The sequence below is a fragment of the Carassius auratus genome, chromosome 34 (assembly GCF_003368295.1).
Source record: "Carassius auratus strain Wakin chromosome 34, ASM336829v1, whole genome shotgun sequence".
NCBI classification, from domain to species: Eukaryota; Metazoa; Chordata; class Actinopteri; order Cypriniformes; family Cyprinidae; genus Carassius; species Carassius auratus.
In genome coordinates, this window is record NC_039276.1 from 19,715,938 (window position 1) to 19,742,989 (window position 27,052).

Here is a 27,052-nt window from a genome sequence, read left to right on the forward strand (position 1 = left end):
TTCCTCTTATCCTCCAATTAACACTGACCTTTTTTGAAGGTTTATTGTTCATTTTAATTGCGCTGTACAGTCACAAACAGTGAATATAAACTAGATGTTAGGCGATCAAATCTAGGGTTGTTTTTAGGCAGTCAGTCGCTGCCTCCAGTATCCTAATAAAACATGATTATAAAAATCAGCAGCGGATCACAGGCCTACCTGTGTCCTCCATTCTCATATTTTTGCAGGGGTTTTCCTCCGAGTCTTCATCTGACATCTCCATTTCCTCTTCTCTTCGAATTCCCATGATCTCTTCGCTTTGAGCATTTCTGAGCTCCTAATGGAGCACAATACAGAAATCAAACGGACACACACACACACACACACACACACCCCATTACTGGCTTCTGTCCAAGACCTTGAATGATTAAAGATTACATTTTGCACACATTAACATTTCCTCTGCTCTGAGTAATTTTACAAGGACACACTTTTATACTCCCACTTGTTGTGTAAATGTGGCAGTAACATCACACACACCAATTAAATGTTTTTCTGCAATTCTACTCTAATAATACTCTAATTTCACCTGGAAACTTTTGACAGGGTGATAAAACAGGCAATGATTTGGAAAATCCCAGAGGGAAACCAAGGCTCTGCCGTCTCTGTGCCGTGCAATAGTGAAAGTTCATTTGTCTAGGTCTGAAAATGGAGCATAACAATCACATTATACAAACTTCCAAGCCCACTGATCCTCTGATAGCCATTATAGGGATCAGGACAAAGGACGTTTAATGCCACCACTGTGAAATCTTGCAGATCTGACTCTATAAAGGGAGCGCATTTGAGCTTTACTTGATCTGTGATTGAATACATTTTACTCTAGCACTTTCTGGCCTGATCTTTTTGATTTGTTTCTTGAAAGCTGTAGTATCAGAAGAAGTCGAGTTCTCGCTGGGTTCTGATATCACATTTCTCTCCAATTCTCATAACTTCAGTTTTACAGGGTTCACACACCTTTGACCAAAGAACATCCATTACTGGCGTTTCCAGTCATTCTGGAAAAATCAATAAAGTTTATATAATATATTTTATAAAGACTGCATTCACAAAGAGGCATTTCTGGCCAACAAAATAAGGGAGGTATCATACTTTTGGTTAAAAAAAAAAAACCTGTTGAGTAAACGTGTACATAAAACTAGATTTATTTATTATTTTAAAATTACAAATAAAATAAAATAAAAAATACCTAAAATTAATTAATTACATAAAATAACAGTTTCTGTTAGTCAAAGCAATAGTTTATGCTTGTATGTGTGTGTTTGTCTGTATACATATATATATATATATATATATATATATATATATATATATATATATATATATATATATATATGTATGAATATTTTTATATATTTAACAAATCCACAACAGTGCTAGAAAACAACTACGGCAATGAAAATAACCTTTCACAGGGGTGGCATTTCGACTGGCTTTCACTTCTCACAGCACCAGAGACTCTGCCACAACGCTAACGTCTTACCTCTTGACGACTGTGAACTGAAAAGGAATCCTTTCATAGACTTGACTTAAAGCTATTAATCAATACAGTCAGTGTATTCATAAGATTTGATTTCGGGCCTCACATCACTGCTCATGATATACAGTCATGGAAAAAGTCCGATGGCTGGAGGAAAGACTGCAGCTGGAGTCTGTCACCACTGAGGAGTTTCAGGGTTCATTGAGTATTCTGTTCGCACTAACATCAATTTTGCAGACTGGTGACATTCCATATTATGAATATGGAAATTCCATATTGTGCATTCCAGGGAACTCAGGGCTTTCTATGCAAAGAAGCATACAGGGTCAAGTATGTCTTGTGTTAACACACACCTCACTTTTCCTTCCTCATAGAGACCTAATTCAAATTGGATGAGTTATTAACAATTAATTCAGGCTAATCACTGATGAGCATCATTATAATCCTGCCAGTATATGTTGCCATGGCAGCAATGGAGGATCTTTCTAGGTGGCAGTTTCAAAGCCAGCTCTGCTGCACGAAAGAGCAGAGGCAAGAAAACTGTGATGTTTTTTTGCTGTGTGAGGGCCCACAAGTCTGTACAATGAAAAGCACAACATACACTGCCATATAAACAGCTGCCGTGTCAGTGTACCATCTAGAGAAGGGGTCTCAAACTATTTTACCTGGGGGCCACCAGCCAGGTGGTGTTCTCCTTCAGTGAACAAGCGTTTTTAGAACCACAAATTTGAAATATGTATAGTGTATATCAGTGCAATACTTTGGCTTTTAAGTATATTAAGGCCAGAGTGAAAATTGATTTGTAATGACAAATCTTGGCCCATAGTTTGAGACCCCTGATGTAGAGTCAGCATGACAAAAGGGGAGAAGGAATACCAACCTCGCACTGCTTTCGCCAAATGTCTATGTTCTTGCGCTGCGCTTTTGAGAAATGGTCCCATGCCTTTTGCCTGGTGGCAGCGGTGAACACAGCCGTAATCTGCTCAACTTTGGTGGATAGGGAAGTCAGACAAGACAAGCCATTTATGTAGAGCTCAGCATCTGTGCCAGCAGTCAGACACATCAGGACCCTCGCGTCACTTCTCTGAGAGGCCCCTGATTGTGTCTGTTGTACTTACATCTCATTAGCTGCTGTTTCAGTTCCTTAGGACTGAGGAAGGCAACAGTCTACAATGATGGATTTGCTGGAGAAATGGGGATTTAGCTCAAAATGGGTACCTGTGCAGTGTCTATTTTTGCATTAGATGTTGGATTTGCATTAGGATCAATTGTAAACTGTTGCCTGCTATTTTTTTTAATTTGACCAAGTAAAAAAAAAAAAAATCAATCATCATCTTCACTACAACTGGTGTAATTTTAAAATACACGTTCTCTTAGTACTTCATCATGCACATATGGTGTCAACGTGTCTTTGTCCTGTCCGGGCTGCAAAACAAGATGAGTGAATCTGATGTTGGCCTACCTTTAAGTTAAGTTGAACATCTCCACATCTGCTATATGGTCTGAGTGCCTCCACTGAGACTGTACTTACCCAGGGCTCTTCTATGGGCTATGGCTACAGTCACACTGACATAGTGTACATGTGTATATTGTATATCTGCAGTGGAGTCTTGTGGACTGTGTAAAGGAAACGCTGTGCCTCTGTTCCACGACTAGTGAGCTGCCTTGCTTTCTAACAGCATCCGAACTGACTACTAGGGACTATTAGTGCGATACATGGAGCTCATGGGAGATTCAACATAGGTACAGTTGAGCCTTTTGCTAAGCCAACAGCAACGTTAACATAAAAAAAAAATAGTTGCTACACTGTTTTCTAGAATAAATGGTCACTTGCAGCATTCAGTGGTTGAATATTTCCCAACATTTGTCTATGGAAATGCTACATATCAGACAGAAATCACCGCTACATGTGTCATGTGTCTCATATAATTCGGCTAATAGCAAATGTTCTCACAACTTGAACTAACATTTTTTCATTTATTTAAGTTATATAAATGTTAGGACAAAACATTCCTAAAATAACATTTATAGAAAGTTATTAATGTTTTATATACTTCTTAACCTGTAATAATGTTATAATCACAACTAGAAAACGTAAAAAAAAATGAATATTAAAAACAAACATTAAAATTATGTTATTTATAACTAAACTATACAAACTATAGTTTTTCTTAGTTTTTAAATTTTTTTTATTATTAGTTTATTTTAATTTTTTTATAACCACTAATCTTACTGTATTGTGCATAATAAAGGTGCAGGTCTGAATTATACGGAGAATGAATGTTTTTCAGATCCGGGCTTAAAAGTTAATGGTTTTTAAACGCACGGTTCTGTTTCAACCTTGCTAGGCCCGTACAGACCTCTAAAAAGGACACAGAATTAAAATGATTACATAGCTCTAGTCTCTGTGAATACAATCAGAGACAATAAATAAATAACATTAGCCATGCAATTTCTGTTTCTATTGAAATGACTGGATTTAGAACATGAAATGTCACCGAGCAAAGGTAAATGTGATGCAGCTTGAGATGGATTTTATCACAATGTGTCGGCTTTTATAATCCCTAGCTTTTATAAACTCTTCAAAGAAAGCTCACTTACGATGCGACCTATGTAGGCAGCTCAACTAGATTTTGGAACAGATTTTGGCAGTGTAACGTATATGGTGGTTCTGGACACACAAATACACTCCTACTGGCAATGCAGTCATATCAAGATGGGTGAGAATAGTCCAACAATCAGATCAGAGACTAAGCCCACTTAAGTACGGCTATATCATTTTGGTCGGTACAAATGATGAGCGGTTGTCATGGCAACACTAGATGAAAATCTCATAATAACTAGTTGAGGTACAAACAGTGAAGGCAGGAGGTATCTTACATTGTGTGAGAATGGCAAGCAGGGAATTCTTGAAGTGCTCTTTGGCGAGCTCCATCTCCTCCTCGTGCTGAGCTTTCTCGTTCATTAGGCGCCGCACGTGGCTGTTTGCCGACTGGATCATGGAGTAGAAATGATTCGCCGTGCGCCGGTTCACCTCGCCTCTGTCGATCCACGTGAACAGCACTGCCGATGCCTCGCTGAACTTGTTGTCATCTGGAGAAATTAATGAAGAAACCTGTCATTTTCACTTCATCTAATCACGACAGAGACTGCTGTGACACTTACTTTGTGGGCTTAACAAAGACAGCATAGCTCAAACTCCCTTAATTGAGAGCTCTTTTTATTTAACTGTAAAGCTGTCAAGGTACAGTTCATTTAAACTCTTACAAATAAATGGCCTCGATTGGTTCATCTGGTTACATTAAGAATCTTTAACATCTGTGGTGCTCTTCCATTAGACAAAAGTTCTTTACAGTAGAAATATGTTATTTAGATTATTAAAATGATCTTCACACTGGGAGGATAGTAAAATAGATAATAGTAATTTTTTTATATTTTTTTTACAGAACTGTTTACAGAGAGGTTGGTTGGGGACCTGAAATAGTTCTTCTGTTGCATCGCTAGGATGTGTCTGTCAAACTTGTTACAGACATAGAGTCTCATATCAAATATGTATCTCATATCAATATATAAAATCTGGAAGCATGGTGCATGTTGGCTGACAATAAATCGGCATGAAATGGAATTCACCCTATCTATTTTCTATTACTGTATGTCTTAAATGATCTTATTATGAACAATTGATCCATATGCTTCATTTTGACAGTCTCATCTCTAATGACTTAGCTGGGTTGTTCCAATAATTTAGGCCTTTCTTACAATCAAGCAAGTTCACATTCAGATCCCCGTCCAATCAACAACCGATGCATTGAACTATGTTTCTGATAATCTGCTTCACTGTGTCACAACACTGTATGTGCAACTTTAAATTCCACTGATTTTATATGCACATTTTCCTCAGTTTTTCATTAAAAGAATGTCTTAAGAAGACTGAAATATAGCGTGCAAGTTATATGCACTACATTTACAGTGCTTTTATGAGTTTAAAACAACATAAGGCTGCTTCAACATACCTTTCAGGCTGTTCTTTCTTAGTCTTACAGTTTTCCTCTGAACGGTTAAAAAGTAATGCATTGTTGGAATGTTCAAAGAATGTTCCAAATCCATCCATATACATAGTCACCACACCAGCAGGTTCCTATAGCAACCACTTGAACACCCTAGCAACATCGTTTTGAAATTCTAATCTCTCCTCAAACTACATAAGGCCTAGCTCCCCTTCACACTTCAAAATCTCTCTTCCCCAGATTCCACATACAGTATACAAACCTCATAACCTTCAAACTCTGAATCTCTTTCCAAACTGCTCAAGCAATCACTACGCAAGACTTGTAACCTTCACAAAACACGTTACTACAGTTTCAGACAAGAGTTGTCTGGACAAACGTTCTTTTTAAAGATATGAAATGTAATTTTAAGAGATTTCATTTTGCCACCTCTAATGACGGGTGCAGTATTGAGAGGGAAAAAATGATAGGGAGATCGGGATTGGACCCTATATGGCTCTAACTTTAGGGCCTAGTTTAAAGACACTTTCCCTGCGTTGTCTTTTTCTATTGGACAAGAACATCATCTTATCAGTGTGTTGAGTCACGGCTCAGGAATCAGTAACTAACCCTGCGTTTTTCCTGTCTAAACATGACGTGTAATTTCAGCCTGAGTAGCTGAGACAGGAGGCATTGAGTGTGGCCTCTCCCAGGCTTCAGTAATCTAATCCCTGTGGACCTGTGTGAAATACATTACTGAAATTGGAAGAATAATTGAATTTTGCCACAAAGTCAGTGCAGTAGGGCTGGCAGTAAATTTGATCCCTCCCTTAATGAGATCGTGTTCGCAGACACAGCATCATTCCCTGCGTCTGTGCACTTTTCACCAGACTGCTATTGCTTCATCTCACCACAGTGTAACCGATTTCAAGCCAACCTGGAGAATGACATCACGAGAGATGTATCAATTATACTGAACCTCCATATTCCAGGTCCTTAAAAAGATATGCTCGACTCATTTAATCAGATTTTTATATTTAACTTTTTCCAATTAAATAAATGTTAGGGACTCTGATCGTTTGAGATCATGAGCAGGTATGTTATTAATATTGAGGTGGCTCTCAGACTTCCCAGCTAATTAAAGGAAACTGAATTCTCACCACCCTCAGGCAAAAATGCAGTCTGGCGAGAACAAAAATCATTTCCACGGTCAAATGAGCTTGCTCTGCCAATCTCACGTCTAATGAGAGCCTCCACAAGCAATGCAAATGTGAAATCTCCACACACTCCCTCGAGATCACCAGCATTCAGTCATCTCACCTCTCCATAACTCAGACGTTATGTAAGCCACCACGCTACTGCCAATTCGGTTGGGAAATTAGCTTTGTTTTAAACATTGTTCATGTTCATTTTCCATGAAAGCGTAATGTGGCAATAAGCATTTACTTGCCAGAAAGCATTAACCAGGGGCTCTTTGAAAAAATAGCATTAAAGTGTTTCAAAATGCAGCAATGGACAGAATTAAGAGTCAATATGTTAAAAAAGAGATGGCCAGATTTGAGGACGAAGTTAACAATGCATTAATATTAAAAAGGGCTTTTTAATGTACATCTACACTCTTACACTATAGTATTTTTTAACTGTTGAAATTATTTTGGTCTTCTGGCAAATAAAATAAAAATACACTTTATATCACTTATGTCCACCATAGATGTCTAATATGGTGTATACTGTGCATGGATCACAAGTTAACTCTTCCATTTTTGTTCTTTATTTTCCATAATGTCATTTTCTGTTACATTTATGAACATTATATAGGTATTCTTTGCCAGAAATTGTAAAGGTTTGTGAAATAAACCACTAAATACCCAAAATTATTTCATATTTCCAAACTTTTTACATAATTTGATTGGAAAATTAAAAAAAAAAAAAAATATATATATATATATATATATATATATATATATATATATATATATATATATATACACATTTTCTGTTCAGAGTTGATATTTACCTTTCATTTTTCTTTGTATGTTTCAAATTTCACTAACTGAATTTCCTTTTTTATTTATTTATAGTGTTTATTAATGAAATGTAGAATTGTGGTTTGTCGTTGAATGGTACAATTCAGGGACATTCGTCAATTGTGCAAAACAGCTCTGAAAAGAATTAGACCAATTGTTGTGATTGAAAATCAGTGTTATTCCTCCAAATATTGATTTCTTAAATCCTCTGAAGTTAAAACCTTGGTATTGTGTTGTCTAGAATATATATCTATTAATATTGACATATTCTATAAATCTGAAAAAAGCATCTTTTTTTGTCATTTTGTCCAATTGTCAAACAATTCTCTAAAGGACAACATTTTTATTTAAAATGTGGAACTAATCTCATAAGTAGTTTATAGAATAAAATAAAAATTATGTTTTACTCAAACACATCACTATAAATAATAAAGTGAAACTGAAAAGTTCCAGAGCTGTGTATAGTTTTATAGATTTTTACTAGATACAGTTTTTTGTCAAATGTAATAACATCTATTTTTTATCATGGATTTTCATATTTTAAGTTTGAAAATACAGGTCTGAGGAAAAATCATAAAACCAGGTAATAGGGTAACATGGTAAAGCAATAAAAAACTATACAGAAAAATTTGAATAATAATAATAATAATTAGTTGCACAGATGCGCCTAAAAACATCTTGAACACAAATTCCAATGTTCATTTGCATTCTGCTGATGCTTAAACAGGTACCGCTTGTTGTGATCAATAAATATTTGGAGCATAATTGCTTGAGTTTAAACAGGTTTTGCTGATGAGGCAACTGGATGTCAGTCATGAGCAGAACTGTGCCAGACACCAGAATACTGAGGCACATCTGAGATGTTTTGTCTGTTGCCTCCTGGGCTCAATAAACATGAGAGCATACAGACAGAGCTTGGGATGCGACACGCAGGGAGAACGGGAAGTGCTTGACATGGGAAGTGCTGTGATTGCTGATGAGGTGGAGGCTGCAGTCAAGTCCCCATCATCAAAATGAAAGCAGTCTCTCCAGAGAGACAAGAGCTCAGAGAGGCATGGGAGCCACTGCAGCCAGCACAACTCAACCATCACTACCTTCCTGGAGCCGCTGGCTGTAATCAAATCACATCATGGGAAAACAGCTGTCAGCCAGGGACCGGCTCCGAAATTAAAACATGAAAGGTGACGTTACAAATATGTGTGAATGTCAAAGGGGTGTGATGGATTGGCGTAACTCTGAGGTGGAAACAAAGCCTTGAAAATGATCCCGCATATTGAAATTTTGACATATTGCATGAGCATTCAAAATTTCTAGATTCAGAAATAAACAGAGTTAAACATTTTAAACTTCACAGTAACTATTCTTGTCTGTGAAAACAGTCGGAGATCTGCAGAATAATTACAGCAAATACCGGAGCAATGTTGATGATGCAAGACTTACAAACACCAAAAAATAATAATAATAATAAATCCCCTACTATAACAAAACAAAAAAACTAAGCAAAAAAATTGTCCCTCAACCAGACCCGGAGCTTGAGTTTAGCGTGTATTATAGTCTTACTCTGTATAGTATAGTCATAGTCTTACTCTTATAGTCTTAAGCTTCTGCTTGCTTTACATGGAAAAGCTGCCCATAACCTATATTTTATTAATTAACCTATATAACTTAGCATAATGAAATAGATTTGGCAAACAATCCAGTGTATCTTCTTTTTTGGAAAGCGTCAAATGATTTTACAATGCATTTTCGCAGAGGTGAGCAATGTAGCCAATCACAGACAAGTTTGTTGATTTCTAAAACGCAATGTGTTTAGGCTGGAATCCACGCAATCACCCTTCAGTCACTGTTTTTTGTCCACTCCTACATATATATTTGTTGGTGCATCCCAACACATAACACTTTTTTAATGGTTCTTTGGCGCTGACATTGTACCTCCAACAGCTACAGCAAGAGAACAGTAATGGTGGACCGCTGCTTCTTACTCAGGGCTGTGTATATGCAGATGTGAGAGCATCACAAATGGGCGTGGTCATCATAGTCTGGAACTGCTTGTGTAGAGAGACCGTTTATGATTTTTTTGAATTATAAAACAGACAGGCTGGTCAATCTCTTACAAAAAAACATAAAGTAAAACAAACAAAAAAATCTGTCTCCTAACAAAATAAAATAAAAAAATCTGCCCCCAAGCAAGTAAAATAAATAAATACATGAATTATATTAAATATGAGAAAATGGGATATTTACTGTACTGTAAGTCTCACACATGTCTTCAATACAGAAAAAAATATGAAACGATCTCAGCTGTTATACACAGCTTTATACTATTATATCATGTCAACAATTTTTGGACAAACATTTGATACCAAGTTGAACCTCAGATGTAACCACGATGGAAGTGCAGGACGTCTCCACAGCTATGACAAAGCAATTTATGAACACACTTTTGCACACTATCTGATTTCTAGACTAAAATCAAATCAAAACCCATTTTAAGCAAATTTCAGCAGCCTTAAAGCTAATGAAAACTACCGTATTTAGCCAATCTTGGAAACCCTTTGGCTTAGCAGAAGCCTGGTAGTGAGTATTCACTTGATTGGCAATCATTGGTCTCACTGAAGCTGATGAATGGAACTAGCTGATCATATAAACACACCAGTCTCACAGAATAAACAACAGCTGGGGCCGTTCGCCTGGCAGCTGCAGACGGGAAAGACGACTGAAGCATAAAAAAGCCTCAAAACTATGTAGCCACTCATTAATGTCTATCACATCATCAGAGATCGGTTGAGGACAGCTGCAAAATGTCTGAAGGAAGGCAGACCTGGCGGAGTAGGGTTTACACATTCTGCATTTATTAGAAGCCTTGAAGCTTTTTCTAAGAACCCTAATTTGTCCGGGCATTACATTAATGATGACAAATCCGTGCTTTAAAGGCTAGATGAGATCATGGCATCACAGTCTGTGGCAAAGCTTACCTTTCAGTTTCTCAGCCAAAAGAGCTGCTTCATGCTCAGAGAAGTGCATTATGGGAGGAGGTGATGGAGGTCTCAGCCAGTCCTCCTGGATTTTCCGTCGGTGCCGCTCCTCTCGTGCCAGCAATCTTTGTTTGCACTCCCACTCATACAAGTCATCTCTCGCCTGAGCAAAATCTACATGTATGCGGCCCGAATCCTTTTTATCAGTGCTGGAGCCAATGCGCATCCGATAGCCTAGGACAACACACATTATTCAGCAAACAGAGCTCTCAAACAGGCTGCTTGCATTTATCAAATATCAGTGCACTACAATCAACATATTGAATATGAAAAAGGATTTGCTTCCTGCAACATAAAGCAACTGCTGAACAAAACAGTAAAGCCATGCACATCAGCTTATGCACTTCTGTATGTTGCAGCAAATGCATCAGTTGTTGCATGTGCGCTGGTACCTAGCTGATTGGAAGATGATTTAAGCTGGTCTTTTCAGCGAAGAAAAATGCAAAATGCTTGTATGTTCCTACTATGGTAACATTGATTATTATAAAACAAGAGAAACACACAAAAATTATGTGTATAAAATTAAAAATAAAAACATCAGAGAGGTTACAAAACAATGAGTTCCAATAAAAAATAATAATAATAAAAAAAAACATCTAAATAAAAAACAAAGACACACCAGAGAGGTAGAAAAAGTAATCAGTCTCCTAACAAATCAAACATTTACTTGTATAAATAAAAACACATCAGAAAGATAAACAAATCAAACATTTACTTGTATAAATAAAAACACATCAGTAAGATAAAGAAACAAAACAAACATTTACTTGTATAAATAAAAACACATCAGAAAGATAGAGAAACAAACAATAAGTTCCCTAACAAAATGGAATAAAAACAACCAAAAAAAAAAAAAAGGCAAACCAATAACAACGAAAACAAAGACACACCAGAGAGGTAAAGGGCCTTGTCCACCATGAACTCCTCACTAAAACGAATGTGGCAGAAGTTTTTCTTGCTCTTGCGGATTGCGACAATCTCGCCACACTGGTCAAACACTTCTTTAATGATCTCCTCTGTTGCATTCTCTGGAAGGCCACCAACGAAAACTGTCTTGCACCCTGGAGGTCTCTCTCTGGTGGATGGAGGAGGAAGGTCTGCACAGTAAGAATAAATAGAAAGAAAAAACACTTACAAACAATATTGCCTATTATATACAGCTTATTTTAGTACACTTCACTACACAACTTTAAAACAGGTATGAATTATACATGTCTTACACAATCATAAATTATAGTGACATTCACTCTGAACAACATAAAAAAAAAAAAAAAATGTTTACTTAAATCAAAATGAAATTACCGGTATGTGGGAAATGCAATATACACAGAAACTTGGACTCGGGTACCTCTGTAACTCAGTGCATATATAAATGTGTGTGCTTTTCGTGGATCTTTTGTTGGCTTGGTGCTAATTGCATTATATAAGTCGCTTAGGAATACAAATCGCATCAGGTTTCAGATGACTAAAAAAACAAGAATTAATATTTTCTGGAATCTTTAGTAAAATACAGTACATATAAAACAGTTTGAGGCCACACTGAAAATCTGGGACTTAAAATATTGAAACATATGAAATATTATTATTTCAAATTATTACACGTTACCTTATATTGTCATTGCATTGTTGAATAAACATTAATTTACTTCCATTAACAAGAATATGCATTTGATTTAATTAGATTAATATGCAGTATATGCAGACCATGTGGTAAAGTTGACTATGTTGTATAAGGGTTCATTTAGATTTATAGTATTTAGAACAAAAGCTCTTCAGATTCAATAATTCATCTTTTTCTGATTTTCCACATTGGAGGATTTAATAAAAACTGTCCTGTGGTTGTTGCGATTTCAGCAATCATAAAACATTTGGCATAAAGTTACAGGTTATTCAGTGGAACATTTTACCACACAATTACAGGACATTAAAAGCGGCACAGACTGTACTTCATATATTTTCCTGAACTCAGGGCAAATTAATAAGTGCAGGCTACATTCATTTGTGCGCCTGCTTTTATGGCGTAACCTCTAATGATTTGCTGCAGTAAAATGCTTACTGGGATTCTGCGGGAACAGTGTGCAGCTCTTGCAGTGGATGATTTCCTTTATAACAGGAAGTTCTGCTGCCACAGGATGGGGCTGAACCAGACTGATGCCAGCCATCATGGGATTGATTGGGGTGATGATGCCAAGGTTGGGGTCAAAACCCTGTATACAGATGGAGTCTGGTGAGAGAAACAGAAAAAGTCCTAAATGCAGTCATTGATTTGGACCTCAGCACTGGAACCATCCGAGCAAAACCACAAAGGAGCTGGTGAAAGACCAGCGGAGATGAGAAGAGACCAGGTCACTGCTCTCACCACAGACGACAAAACCCAGAAAATCTACTAAAGATTAGTTTTGTCTTCAATGAGCCTTTATCACACTAAACTGCACAGGATCTGAGACTGGAACGCATTGAATTTGTGCAGTAAACCATGTGCACTGTAAACCATGACAGAAGTCATAAACCTCCATGCACACTTTTTACTGTATATACATGTTTGATGACAGCGCTATTTGATAGAGAAAACAACTACATCTGTTCAGTGTCAAAATTTTAATTTGTTGACACGCAGTGCCTTAATTTAATGTTCATTTTAAAAAGAAGAAGAAATGTTGACACATCTATAAAAATGAGAAATGTATGTTTTGTCTTACTAATAAGGCCTCTTAATTAATAAGGCCATGTTCAGTTCATTATAATTACTGTGCTGAGTCAACCACGTATAAGCACTCAGTAATTTGTTCTCATTAAAACAGCTTGACACACAGAGAGATTAATAATACTGAGTTTTATGTAAAATGTATAAAAATGTCCTCTCACATCAACATCCACCAGCATATTTGTTTTGGACTGTTTTCCCTTGTAAACAGTGCTTGATCTGTGTAAATGTAACCACCTACGCGTAGATTTTCAGCAAGTGATAATTTTTGGGTGATTTATTCCTTTGATGATGGTTGACTTTGAAGAGAGCACTTTAAAATGGTATCGATAAGACTGATAAAACTAAAGTTTGGCAGTCTAGGTCAACAGCTTTTTCTCTCTTAGGCAGATTTAATATAGTTTGATGTAGAAACAATAACCTACTTTGTGTTAGTAGCTTATAGTGTAACTTGAGCTTCTTTAAATAAACATTTAAACTAGCTTGTAGCTTGTCAAAATACAATTTAAACATATTTTCACCAACACTTAAACATTATTCAGTTACTGAGAGTTCAGTATTTTCACAATGTTTTCACACATATTTAACCTTTATCTGGACAATTCCCACTTACTTTGTCTTGTAGTGACATAATACAACGGAGAACACTAAATCTAACATGAGATGCTTGAACTGGAAGAAAATCTTGAATCCCTTGCTGGGAAAAGAGCTGATGAAAATTATGATCCATAAATCTCCCAGCGGCTGCAATCGTGAAAAACGCATTGGCAGATCCATGCAAAAACCCACATCAAAATGTAAACAGGTAAATTACACACACACACCTTCACATTTATCGTTTCTTAATGTTGTTTTTCTTCAGTCGGAGTGATTCAAGGACTACTCAAGGCTTTGCCTCACAGCTCCTGTTTTTTTTCCCAAAAACCTGCTTCAGGTTTTATTTGTTGTTATATCTGCTTTCCATTAAAACTGGATTCACTACGAAGTCAGCAGCTTGCAAAAGATTTAGTTCAGAGCTGCTCGTCGTTTCAGAGGTGAGACTGCATTAATCAGAGCCCATCACAAACACCATTACTAAATGCAAAGTGCCAGCCCTTGCAGTCCAAATATATTATCTGCAAGGAAATTTGCCTCAGCTGTTTTTTACAGTCTCACTTTTTTGGGGGGCTTGAAAGATTTCCAGCCATTGCTCACCATATGCATAATTCTCCACAGCACCTGAAATGACAGTGAATAACTCGAGCAGCACTAATTCACACAACAAACCTACCTGCTAATATGTAAGTGTGCTTTTTCTATTAAATACTGTGATTACATTTAAAGAAGAAAAGAAAAACGTCAAATTTGCTGTGCCTTTTTGTAGGGCTGCACAATTTTGCTAGTTATAATCACATAACAACAACAACAAAAAAAAGAATGATCATAAAGATACTGTAAAATAACTAGTATATAAATAGTTTAACACAAACATGCAGTGCATGTGTACTTCTCTAAAATAACAGCATGCAACTGTTTCTGGTGGAGCTCCCTTTCTTTCTTTTCTCTTCTCTTCTTCTTCTAAGCCTCTTAAAGCTGCCTTGGTTGAATCTTGTGTAAATCTGTGCATTCATACATTCAGGGCTTACACCATTTCTGAACCCAAATCTCCCAGCATGCTCGGTGTAAAACTCTCACAATGGAGCCGCAACAAAACCAACTCCTATTTACTAGAAAAAAAAAAATCATTTATATTTAGAGTACTGTTCATTGGTGTGCTTCATCACTCCAGCGGGATAAAGCCATCTGAAAAAAATAAATAAATAAAAGTTCTCACAAAGCATGTCTTCTTATGAGCTGGTGCAAATAAACATTTATAATCAATAGAAAATGTGCTGAAATACTGAGAATGAAACTGCCTGCGAGGACAAATTGTGTGAGTGGGCATCTGCTCTGCGAGCAGCAAATTTATGAGCAGATATGGGACAAAACAGAAGCTGTGTGTTTGTGTCATAAGCAATATGTGTGATGTTGAAGTGTGCCTGGAAACATGCTGAGGGAAATTAAAACAAAGCTCAGAAGTTATTTCAGCATAATCTGTTATATTCGACAGAAACCAGGCAAATCTTTTACAATCATCCTTTGAAGCTGGAATTTCTGACAGCGTCACTATAGTCTTTGCGGAGCCAGAGACGAACTAGCTTGTTTTTTCTCAAAGGGCCAGCATTTGTGCTAGTGTGACGAAATCCTCTTTCAGGTATCTAGAGGCATATCGCTGCATGTACTACACGTGTGAAAGAAACACAGAAAGGATGAAAGAGGATACAGTATATAAAGTCCTTGCTGGAAGTGTTTCTTTCAGCTTTGGCGTATTACCAGAGGCTTTAGCTCAGAAGCTGAGGATAATAGTTTTAATATTCATTCTTAGATGATTTCTGAAATCAACCAAGAACAAAAAAAGAAAACCGTTATTCAAGTCAAATGACTTGTGCCTTCCCAAATTCTCATAAATAATCATGATCTGAAATATCAGCTCATGCATTTTAATCTGAGCCTAATTTGCCTCAGTCCATAGCTTCCCTAGTGTGATAGTAATTAGGATCCAAACCAAGGAGAGTGCTGGGAAATAGTTCACAAAAAACTTTCACTTTTTTAACTTTTTAGTTTTATATGATTCAAAATGTAGTTTTTCAAGCTACTTGTATATATGCTACTCATCATATGTTTGAAAGAAATTGATATTATGAAATTATTAAATTGATTTTATTTATTATAGATTCATTGATGCAGAGAGACGCATACAATATATGCATAGCATGCATATTTCTTGAACAGCAAATCCACATATTAGAAAGATCACGTGACACTGAAAACTGGAGTGCAGTTATAGGAATACATTACATTTTTAAATACTTTAAAATCAGTTATTTTTACTTGTAATAATATTTGCACAATATTACAATTTTACAGTTTTTTTAGATCAAGTAAAATAGCCTTGAAGAGCATAAGAGACCACTTTCAAAGACATCGAATAATCTTACTGAACCCTTTTGAATGGTAGTGCACATGTATTAATTTTGCAGACTGAATTACTTTTTTTGACTCTTTCCAGTGCAATTAAGGTGAGAAATAATCTTGAAATAATCAATAATATTGAGCAAAATATTTCCTGCTGTTTATTACTTTTAGTATATGTAGCATTGTGTATTAGTACTGTAGTTTTAATGTAATTATACGCTGTGAAGTATACACTGACTGCTCACCCTTGCTTAAATTAGAAGTCATATCATTGGATATGAAGACATTGCTCACTTCAAAAGAGTAGCTTGACTATAATCTAACTACTTCCACTCCCATTCATGAGTCCTAGAGAGGTGAATTGTCAGTGTATGGAGAAAACAAACTGCCAAGCACTCCAGTAGTTCACTTGATGCATCCACAGCTTATTTGAGATAAAATCATATATGTCAGAGATTATTTCCGTGCAACTAGCATTTACAAAACAGCAGAGCAGTTATGATTGCAGATGGCCGCTGATGATCACTGGCCAATCAGAGACAGCATTGAGGAAAACCGTCCATCTCTACAAAGCTTCAGTCAGCTGGGAGGATTGAGACCAGTGCCCAGAGTTTAAGACAAGAAAGCGCTGGGTGCCACCATCACACCAGGACGTGAGCTTTTCAGAGCTGCCAGTATCTCAGCTGAAGAATAAAGCTTAACAAACTGTAACATGCGTCAACGTAATATCCAATGTGTAGTGTTGCTTCTAAAGGTCACATATTTGGCTGGAGAGGCTGGTGCCTGTGCTGCTTACCAAAGGGAATATGGGAACCCCGGTTTAATATCTGCTTTTTATTCCCCATGCCGTGAAAGGGAAGAGCAGCAGGATTAGCACACTGGAGGAGGGTGCAGGGCTTTACCTGAGACCAGCTGCTGCCCGGCTAAGCCCATCGGCACAATGCCCAGGTTATTCATGGCAGTGGCCCAGGCGCCAGGATCAGCCACGGGAACAGTGATGTGGCTGTGCTCGCTTCCCAAACTGCCGATGCCGTCTGCTGCAAAAAAACAAAACATAAAAACAACACAGTCCATTAGGCCCTTATGCACAATGACAAGTACCTTTAAAACACACACTGGCTGAACAGCTGCACTGTCACTCAGCATTACATGGCTGCTATGCTTTACATCAGAGGCTGGTTGCATCAGTTGTGTACAGACTATATGCTTCTCTAGTTCAAGAGTGTTCAGTTAAAGCTTCAAGAGGTCTAAATAGAGGTCTAAGGTACAGACAATTATACTGTTTCAGGAACCAATATGGCATGTGTGGTTATGAAATGAAACCAGCGATGTGTGTTTCAGAAACACTCACTATAAATGTGCAAGTTGGCAGAATAGTAAGAAATGATAAATCCTCTGTCTCTGCAAAACTGCTGCTTTGTCAAGTATTGTTTTTTTTAAATTGCATTAGTTACTGTAAGAGCTTGTATCTGATTAGCATTTCACATAGTAATTCTAAAAAATGCTATTAAAATTTCCTCTGCTTGGACTAATTTAAAATAAAAAACAACATCATATAACACAGAATGTTAGCATTGACACAGTTGTATATAAGCATATAGACAGAGAAACAAACAATCATATACAGTCATTTATTAGGCCACAATCCAGAATGTACACGCTGGTTTTACAACTGTAAGTCATTTAATTGTGTAACAAATACAAATACAGTATTCATAAATAACTGTTTGTCATAACTTAACATTTAACAGAGAAAATGGACATTGCCCACCTCAGCCGACATGAGCACATGAGAGATTTCAGTTGAGACTGGTCTTAGCGTGTTGCTAAGCTCTAATGATATGAAGGATGTTAGCATGTTGCCTTTTTTCCCACAAAGGACACTTGCGAAGCTGCCCTAGAGTCTCAGAAGACAGCATAACCATCCAGCCTACGTTTGGAATGGTTTTCACATCTTTAGCGTGCCCATCATGCCTTAAAATGCTGCCCATATAGGCAGCTCACTAGATTTTGGAAGCATGTTCAGAGGAGGTACTGGACATAATTAGAGAAGGTTAGTTACCGCTAGCCATGGCCCGTTGTCAGTGTTTGTTTCTGTGGGTGCCACTGCTGTCACAGAGCCCTTGCTCTTCCAAGACAGCCGGCCGGGGAGAACGAAGCTCTCAGGAACTCATCACAGCATTCAGAGAAACCTGCAGCACACACAAAAGAGAGCCGAGATGGCATTCAGAGCACAGCCACACTTTTATTAGGACTATTTAATTTGGCTAAGGATGGCCGCTCTGTTCCCAGCGCTCCAGCCAAATGCACAGCTACAAATGCCTCCTCAGATAGAACGAGGCTATAAATAGTAATGAAAATATCACAGTAACTCTCATTATCGGTTCCTAATGTGTGAACTCTTACCATCACACCGGGTCCAATAGTTTCTACAGCTGTGGTAACAAGACTGCAGGAAATGCCTTAAAGGACGTGTAGCTCCTTAAAGCCACTTTGAGACATTCTGTCAGTGCATCCGCTCTAAATGACTTACAGCTGACCCATCAGTCTTCCATCAAAATGACACATGTCATCCGCTGATGGGTCACAGTGTGTGCGAGTGAGATCTGACCCCCTCCCGTCTGTGTTTCCCCCTGACAGATCACATCCCCTCCTCCTGCACTCTCTAGCCTCGTCAATTATATCATCCTGGAAATCAAAGTCTGGGAGATGGGGCCATTAAGCTGTTTAATACGGGTTGGAATAATGGATCCCACACACGGAAAAAAAAGCGAAAGCGCAGTGCTCTGTCCCCAGTGGGGTGGTGAGATTGAAGTATCATCAGTATGCCAAACTCTTAACCACAGCACATTATTTCAATCTGTCACGCGGATATCAACTTAGGAGCAATGCAATTCCCTTTAATTGAGAAACAATCATATCACAACTTTGATTAGGCATGGCGGTAATGTATTTGCATTTTATTTTCAGGAAATGGATATCTGGTGAAAAAGCGTGTGGATTTTAACTCCTTCGGAATAATGGCTGGCATCTCCGGTGGAAAAATAAAGAGAATGAAAAACGTGCCAGGAGCTTGATGACGTGCAGTAGCGCTCAAAACATTTAACCCTATAAAGCCTACTGTAGAATTTCTAAGGCCACTAAATTATCAAAATGATCCAAACTTTGCTAAAAAGCATGATGCACATAATCTAGCTTCTGTCACCTGATTGATAGTTTAACATTTTCAGCAATCAACCATCAATCAACCATTTTGATGTAAAGAGTTAAAGCCCGCATGACATGGAAATTTACCTTATTTAGTTTCTTGATGCATGCTCCTGTTCTGTTAAAAATTGTTCTGTCTGTGAAATGACTTTCCTATTCTTGTAACGCCAATTTACATGATCCAATCATAAGAAAATGGGGATTCAATCAACTCCTGATGCAAAATATCAAGTCCTGTCCTACATTTTGTCTTGTTGAATATCTTGTTTCACTTATAAATGTGCCACATTAGAATAACATTTTTACCTTAATGCATACATAAATACATAAGTTGGGACAAATATTGCTTGATGCACTCAGACGTGTGTATTGCTAAGAAGTCAATTTTTCTAAGCTCATAAGGGAAACAGAATGCAATTTTGTGTTGTTTTTCACTGGTTTTATATCTTGTGTCTTTTGAAGCATGACACTGCTTTTTAAAAATGGGGCACTGAACATTTAAAAACGTCAACTTTTTCTTAGATGTTTGTGCTAAATTTCTTCAGGAAGAATAGAGACAAAACTGAGCCATTTGTTGAGATACAATACGAGTATGGAAAGCTATCTGAAAGGTATGGTTGGTACATCTCCTTCATCTCGATCTCACTGTGGGTAATGTGCCCTAAATGTGAAGGCAATGTAGCATCACAAACACAGCTCAATATAGCATCATCTCATCCCTCATAAGGTCCAGAAGACAGCGTGGAGTAAAGCATGGCCAGCAGAACTGCCTAATCATCTCTCCTCCTGTCGGTCTGTGCTTCTCTCCCACTGGTCATTACCAACAAACCTCATGGACTCACTTCCCAAACTCATCCGACTCACTTACACATACAATGAAATATTTACACCACAACCCATGTTTCTTTAATAATTCATGGACTCACTTGACATTTCTGAATCATTTAGGTGGCATCCACTTCCAAACAAGTGGGCCTTTTCAAATTTGTTGACTATTATGATCAGAATGTGAAAAAAACAGAAAGGAACGGGCTCTTATGTGTTATGCATTTGCAAGAGGCTTGATATTATAGTTTACAAATGCTTCTCGGGAAGTAAAATTGATGTATCAATTTGATGTGAATTGATTTTTATTACCTTTAACTTTCAGTTCCATAAGATTCCACTTCAAGATCCAAATAGTTGTTGTGTTTCTCTCAGCAGTATGTCAAGACTGATACGGTTAGCTGGATTTGGTTTTGTGATGTGTTCTTTGGTAAATGAAAAGGTCAGTTTTCGATGTCAGGGTCGTATTATGGATGGAGCCCGTGTTTCCAGGGCCTCTGACAGCCAGGGCCCTCAAACTGAGAAGCCTTCTGAAACTCAGTGTGTGTGTTAGCTCAACACAAGGTGCGTTTATTTTCATAACTGCAACTTTATGTATCTTTTCCTATAATTTAGACATTATACACACAGCTGTGTGAAAATGCTAACTTAAAGAAAAAAAGTCTGCACATTATGACTGCAAACAATATTCCCCTGTAAGACATTCTCACAATGGTAATGTTTCAAGCCTGTCAGCTCTTCATTAGACAAATTATAAATGGATATAGAGCAGGCTGGTTAAAAACATTACAATTGTGAAAATGTCTTAATAAATCCAGGGCAATATTGTTTGCAGTCATAGGGGGTGTCTACACACACAATTTTCAACTAAAAAGGAAACCATTTTATGCATTTTGGCCATTAATTTACACAACAGCGTTGTGGGGACCAGAAAATGTAAACTTTTGAAAACAGTTCTCAAGGTGCACGTTTTTGAAAACGATACACTTATTGTCTCCAGGTAAACTATGAAAATGGCAATTTGTGAAAACAGTGATGTCATGGACGTGTTTTATGTGTTCAGTCTACATGGGTGTGCAGAGATTAAATATGAATTATAACATATCAAATTAATTATCGGGGGGAGGGTGTAAGTTGCGTGTGAGAATTACCTGTGTCTGTGCATCTTTCAATCAATGAAGCTGTAAGTTTAGTTACTTCAAAAACAGTGATTTTACCCAATCGTTGCTGAGGAATATTATTGAGCGGTCCATCGTCTTAGTTATTTTATGAATCTACAAAGCAGCATTGACAAGTTTATGTGCTCCTGAATGTTTCTGTTTGTGCATACTTTGATTTCCAGTCTCTCTAATATATATATATATGTAATATTATTATTATCATCTAAAATTAAGGTTTTTATGGTTACGTGCATGGGTTTTTGTACTTTCATATTTATAATCAACAGTTTTATATTTTCCATTGTTTTAAATTTAATTACTCTATTTATGGCTTAAAAGTGAGCTGCCTCTTGTTGCACTCTACAAAAGCATTTTTATCAGTCTAGTTCCATTGTTCTTCTGTCTACATCCGTCTGACAGATCCAAAATGCCAAACATTCCACTTCTGAGAACATCATGAGTATGTGCTTTCAGATATCCAGCATAAGGGTGATCTATTTATTCGCTTGAGGCCATGGAACAGATGATACACGTCCCACATGCTTCTCGTCGTAAGACCAAATGCATTCTATGCACATACCAGTTTAAAAAGCTCAGCACAGCATGCTGTACATCAGCAAACAGTCTCACCTACGCAGAACTTGCAAAAGATTGTGTTTTTATCAATGCTCCATAATAACCCACCCATGGTGTAGCTAATGTTTTGGTACAAACACATCATATGCTCAAGCTGCAGCCTGCACACAACATCAGATTTATGGCAGAATCTAATGTGCATGCTAAATGACACTTGCACACTTTCCAGGCATAAATCCCAATGAAGGAGTTCACTACTAAGCAACATTATATCGACCACAGACATTTGTAACTTTTATCTCATAATTCTCACTTCCATAGTAATGTGCCTTATACATATTCAAAATTAATGTCAGTTTATACGTGGAGGTGCAAATGTTTATTTTACATTAATTTAATCTACAATAATTCTCTTTCAAAATAAGGTATGATTAGATCAGAGCTTAAAAATAATGACTGTTTCAAACAGGTTTCTCAAACTGTTTGCTATTGGTCAGTCAGAGCTAATAGTCCCGCCCCTACACTCACACCATTGGTTAAGCCAGTGCTGTGATGTGTTAGACCAGTGGTTCCCATTCCCAACCTTTTTCTACTCTCGGCCCACACAACCAAACACATATGTTTGCGCGGCCTACCGCAAAAAAATTAAAACAAAATAAAAAAATTTGACCCCGCTATTGTTGGGTTAATAACTTATCACTCAGAAGCTAGACTGTATTTATTGAATGAACTAGGGCTGTGCGATATGAAGAAAAAAAAAATCTATCGCGATTTCTTTGATCAAATTTGCGATTTTGATTTAAGTCAAAATAATCACTATAGTAAAGGTATAACAAAATTTCTAGACTCATGGCAAAAAATATAAATAAATAAATCCAGTTTTCTTTTTGCCATTTTTCTTTTTTGCCATGCATTGTTCCTCGGTGTTGAAATAGATTTGTTATACATTACACAGGTTCACATGTACTCCTAGTGGTGCAGAAGCAGCAGCGAGAGCGCATTATTGTAACGCGAAAGCAGATTAAAATAATTCATTCTGATTGGATCAGATAGCATACTGTGCTATAAATTTAGAAATCGCACAGCCCTAGAATGAACTGGCAAATAACTGAACAAACTCGGGCTGGCACTGCTCAGCAAAACGGGAAAACCAGATCCAGGCAGAGCTCGGCAGCGGGTAGACAGTCAGCGGAGCAAGCGTCAGGAGGGAACATGTTGACAGCCATTTATGCATGTTTGAATTTGTTGTTCTGTAGCATATGCAGCAAAAAATATTAATTGGTGGTTTATTCGTAAACCAATCAAAGAGCTCGAATTGTGGAAGCATAGTTAAAGTTTAATATAACATTTTTTGTTATTTAATTATATATATGAAATTATTTATGTTATGACTTATTATATGACTTATAACAATTTACTACCAGGAATTAACATCCATAATGCAACAGAGTTTGGCCTTAAACTGAAGCAGATTCAGAGCTCGTATCTGCAGCTCGGCGTGAATACAGCTACTTCGTTTGAATGAAATGGCTAACGCAACACTGCATCCGAACAAAAGAAGGCAATTCTCCATCTGCTCATCCTGAACAGAGTCAGAGGAGCGTAAATGGGTCTACAGTAGAGGAGCTCTAAAGATCACTCACTGTAGGACTAGACCTCCGCCAACTGACTGAGGAGAACGCAAAGAGCTCGCACCTTTAAACACATGTAAGCAAAGACACTGACACCACATCCAAGATGAAGCATGTGCAATAAAACTAAGCAATGACAGTAGCTTGTGACTAAAGACACAGATGTTTACACTGTGAGTGACAGTGTTTCTTTTGACTGTGGTTTCTAAAGCCTCTCTCTCCCTCCCCCACTGTTCCTTGGAAGCATGCACACCTTTGCATTATCCTAATCCCATTACTGAGATGAAAAAGCTGGAGAATCCCTCGGTATGTATTACAGAAATGTAATTCCGGCTGGAGCATTGGTTAAGATCTGGTGCACAGCTCTGATGGCTGTCCAAAATCTTTTTAGTGCTGTTGGGCATGAGTGGTCATTGAGATGGGACTGAAGGGAGGTGGAAAACCAGTCCATGTTACAGATAGGACATATCTGAGATAATTACATAATTACACATTTCAGGAAGTACCATTAGTGATATCTAATGGTACTTCCTGAAATGTGTAATTATGTCAGAGCCACGTTTTGTTTTCAATAGGTTTTTAATAAATCTTAAAGGGTTAGTTCAGTCAAAATGAAAATTAAGTTATAATTTGCTCTTAAAAGTCATCCTGAAGTCATCCAATGTGTATATGACTTTCTTCTTTCAGATTAATTCAGTTGGCATTATTTAAAAAATTTCCTTTAATCTTTCAAGCTGTTTAATGCAACTCAGTGGGTGATTCTGTCTAACGGTCCATGAGAAGTTTAATAAAAAGCGCATCTATTAATAAAAAGTGTCTCACATGGCCCCGGGGGATGACCATAGGCCTCCGGTAAATATCCATATTTAAAATGTAATAATCACTTAAATCTAGCTTGCGCTAGAATGGCATACGATGTCAGCTTTGTGCATGCGCCGCTCAGAAGTTACGCACACGGCAACGCAGCGGAGAGATCAAAACAAAGTTCTATTCTATTCAAAGTACAACAGTGCCATTTTTGATTATTTCCAAGCCAGCAAGGAAAACAGAAAGCATCAGTTAATCTTTAACCCTTTCATACATGAATTATGATAACCTCAGTCAAGATTTTTTCCTGTGTTTTTATTGCTCTTAGGGCATGAAAAATGAGAATTTATTTTATTTTTTTGTACAAATTTTTCAAAGAGATCTTTAGATGTCCACTTGAGTGGACAGCATGCGGTTATGGTTTAAACTGGAGATATACTTTATTAAATATAAGACAATAATCAAACAGATAAAGTATGTGAATTTAACAAACTAATCAATACAATTGCATCAAATCATGTGAAAACAAATATATACAATCTAATATATATATATGCTAAATATTGCAAAGGCTTCATACAACTTCATACAAGTTGCACTTTGCGTATCTTTGATATTAGAACATGAGGACATGATTCCATCAGAATTTTCTACAGCCTGTCAAGGTACAACTGTGGAAACCACTCAGATGCTCCCTCCAGTGCACCAGAGTATGGATATTTACCCTTATTAGCTGATAATTCTGATTATGTTCAAGATGGACATTCACATTTCTATCATAGCCCTCCTCTGAGAAAACCTAGCGATACGTTTTTTCAATATCATCTGAAATGATCAGTGTTGGGGGTAATGCATAACACATTCAGATTACTTTTTCTGATGTTACAAGTAAAGTAATGTGTTACAAGTAACATGCATTACCTGATCAGATTACTTTTTGATCTAATAAGTAATTAACTACAAGTAACATGCATTACCTGGTCAGATTACTTTTTGATCTAATAAGTAATTAACTACAAGTAACATGCATTACCTGATCAGATTACTTTTTGATCTAATAAGTAATTAACTACAAGTAACATGCATTACCTGATCAGATTACTTTTTGATCTAATAAGTAATTAACTACAAGTAACATGCATTACCAGATCAGATTACCTTTTGATCGAATAAGTAATTAACTAAAAGTAATGCGCATTACCTAATCAGATTACTTTTTGATTTAACGAGTAAAGAAACACATAACAAGTAACATGCATTACCTAATCAGATTACTTTTTGATGTAACGAGTAAAGAAACACATTACAAGTAACATGCATTACGTAATCAGATTACTTTTGATGTTATGAGTAAAAAAACGCATTACAATAACGTGCATTACGAAATCAAATTACTTTTTGATCTAACAAGTAATGCATTACAAGTGTCATACATTATGTAATCACATGATTTTTTTCGATGTAAATGAAAAAATTACATTCTAATAATACAAATACATTTATTTGCACAAAAAAGTCACTGCAGATTAAGTTTTTAAGTTTTAAGTTTCAAAAACAGTATTCACATTATAATTAAGAATTCTAGCTGAAATATAGCAATTGATGCATGACGTCCACTACAGTGGACATGTGATTAATCAGTGTTTTCTCTCAATCTAAATTCAAAACTCATTAGATATTGCTTGATGCTGCAATATTTTTTTTTACCTACAAGAGTCTCCTAGGATAGAAGGAATGCGTGGATATTCCGGAGCAACTTGGCATGTCTGACTGACCCTTGGCCATCTTGGTTTGGAGGGGGAAAAAATCGAAACACAACAGCCTGCCACTCGGTTGCAATTTATAGGATGACGCACCAGGGTCCAATGAAGAGGCAGATGTGCAAATTTGCCATAAAAACCCATGTAGATTCAAGAAAATGCTTTTTTTATAGCTGTCCACTGTAGTGACCACTATGCATGAAAGGGTTCATTTGTTGTGTGTTTTTTGGCTCTTCTTTGTACCAGTGTCACTAGATTGTATACTGACACCTACTGGCCTGGATTAATTGACTCTATATTTGAGCTATTTGCAATCTTGTCATAAACGTAGATTTTCTCTTTTTAAATGTTCCATTAAAAACCTAATAACTGTAAGTTACTTTACCATATATGATGGTTTAACATTGTGCTCTATATAATTTTACTGTAAAATACTGTGAACAGTGGCGGCTCCAGACAATTTTGATTGGGGGGGCAATGGCGGGGTCCTGGTCTTTTCAAGGGGGGTCTCATGAAAACCAACAAAAAATACAGTGGACACGGCTAATAACTGCATATTTCTGCTACTAAACTACAAAAACACCTTTGCAATGTAAACAAATGACAGGCTACATTTGTTATTCATATCCTTCACACTGCACTTTCATGTCAGGTATATTATGCATTTTTATTGACATTGATATTTTTACATTTATTTCCAGATAGATATTATTGAGTTTACAGGCTAAAGTGGTCTTGCTGTTGTAAACACTGTTGCTATTGTAGAAAAAATATTTGCATCACATTTAAAATCTGAATTGTTTTTATTTTTATAATGATAA

General features: G+C 36.9%; 1 protein-coding gene across 5 annotated transcripts in view; it reads right to left on the reverse strand.

The window, feature by feature from the left end:
• LOC113053469 (ecto-NOX disulfide-thiol exchanger 1-like) overlaps positions 1 to 27,052 on the reverse strand; it is a 76,641-nt gene that overhangs the window by 11,519 nt on the left and 38,070 nt on the right. For 2 of the 5 annotated variants that reach the window (XM_026218528.1, XM_026218529.1), the window contains 8 exons: positions 18,328 to 18,457; positions 17,168 to 17,302; positions 12,624 to 12,791; positions 11,458 to 11,664; positions 10,508 to 10,741; positions 4,400 to 4,612; positions 2,400 to 2,506; positions 199 to 316 (listed from right to left, as the gene is read on the reverse strand). In XM_026218528.1, the coding sequence (XP_026074313.1) occupies positions 199 to 316; positions 2,400 to 2,506; positions 4,400 to 4,612; positions 10,508 to 10,741; positions 11,458 to 11,664; positions 12,624 to 12,791; positions 17,168 to 17,302; positions 18,328 to 18,337 (1,192 nt within the window). In that variant the 5' untranslated portion in view covers positions 18,338 to 18,457. Of the gene's footprint in view, positions 1 to 198; positions 317 to 2,399; positions 2,507 to 4,399; positions 4,613 to 10,507; positions 10,742 to 11,457; positions 11,665 to 12,623; positions 12,792 to 17,167; positions 17,303 to 18,327; positions 18,458 to 26,182; positions 26,421 to 27,052 lie in introns of those variants that run through there. The other 3 variants (XM_026218530.1, XM_026218531.1, XM_026218527.1) reach the window with 3 other exon arrangements.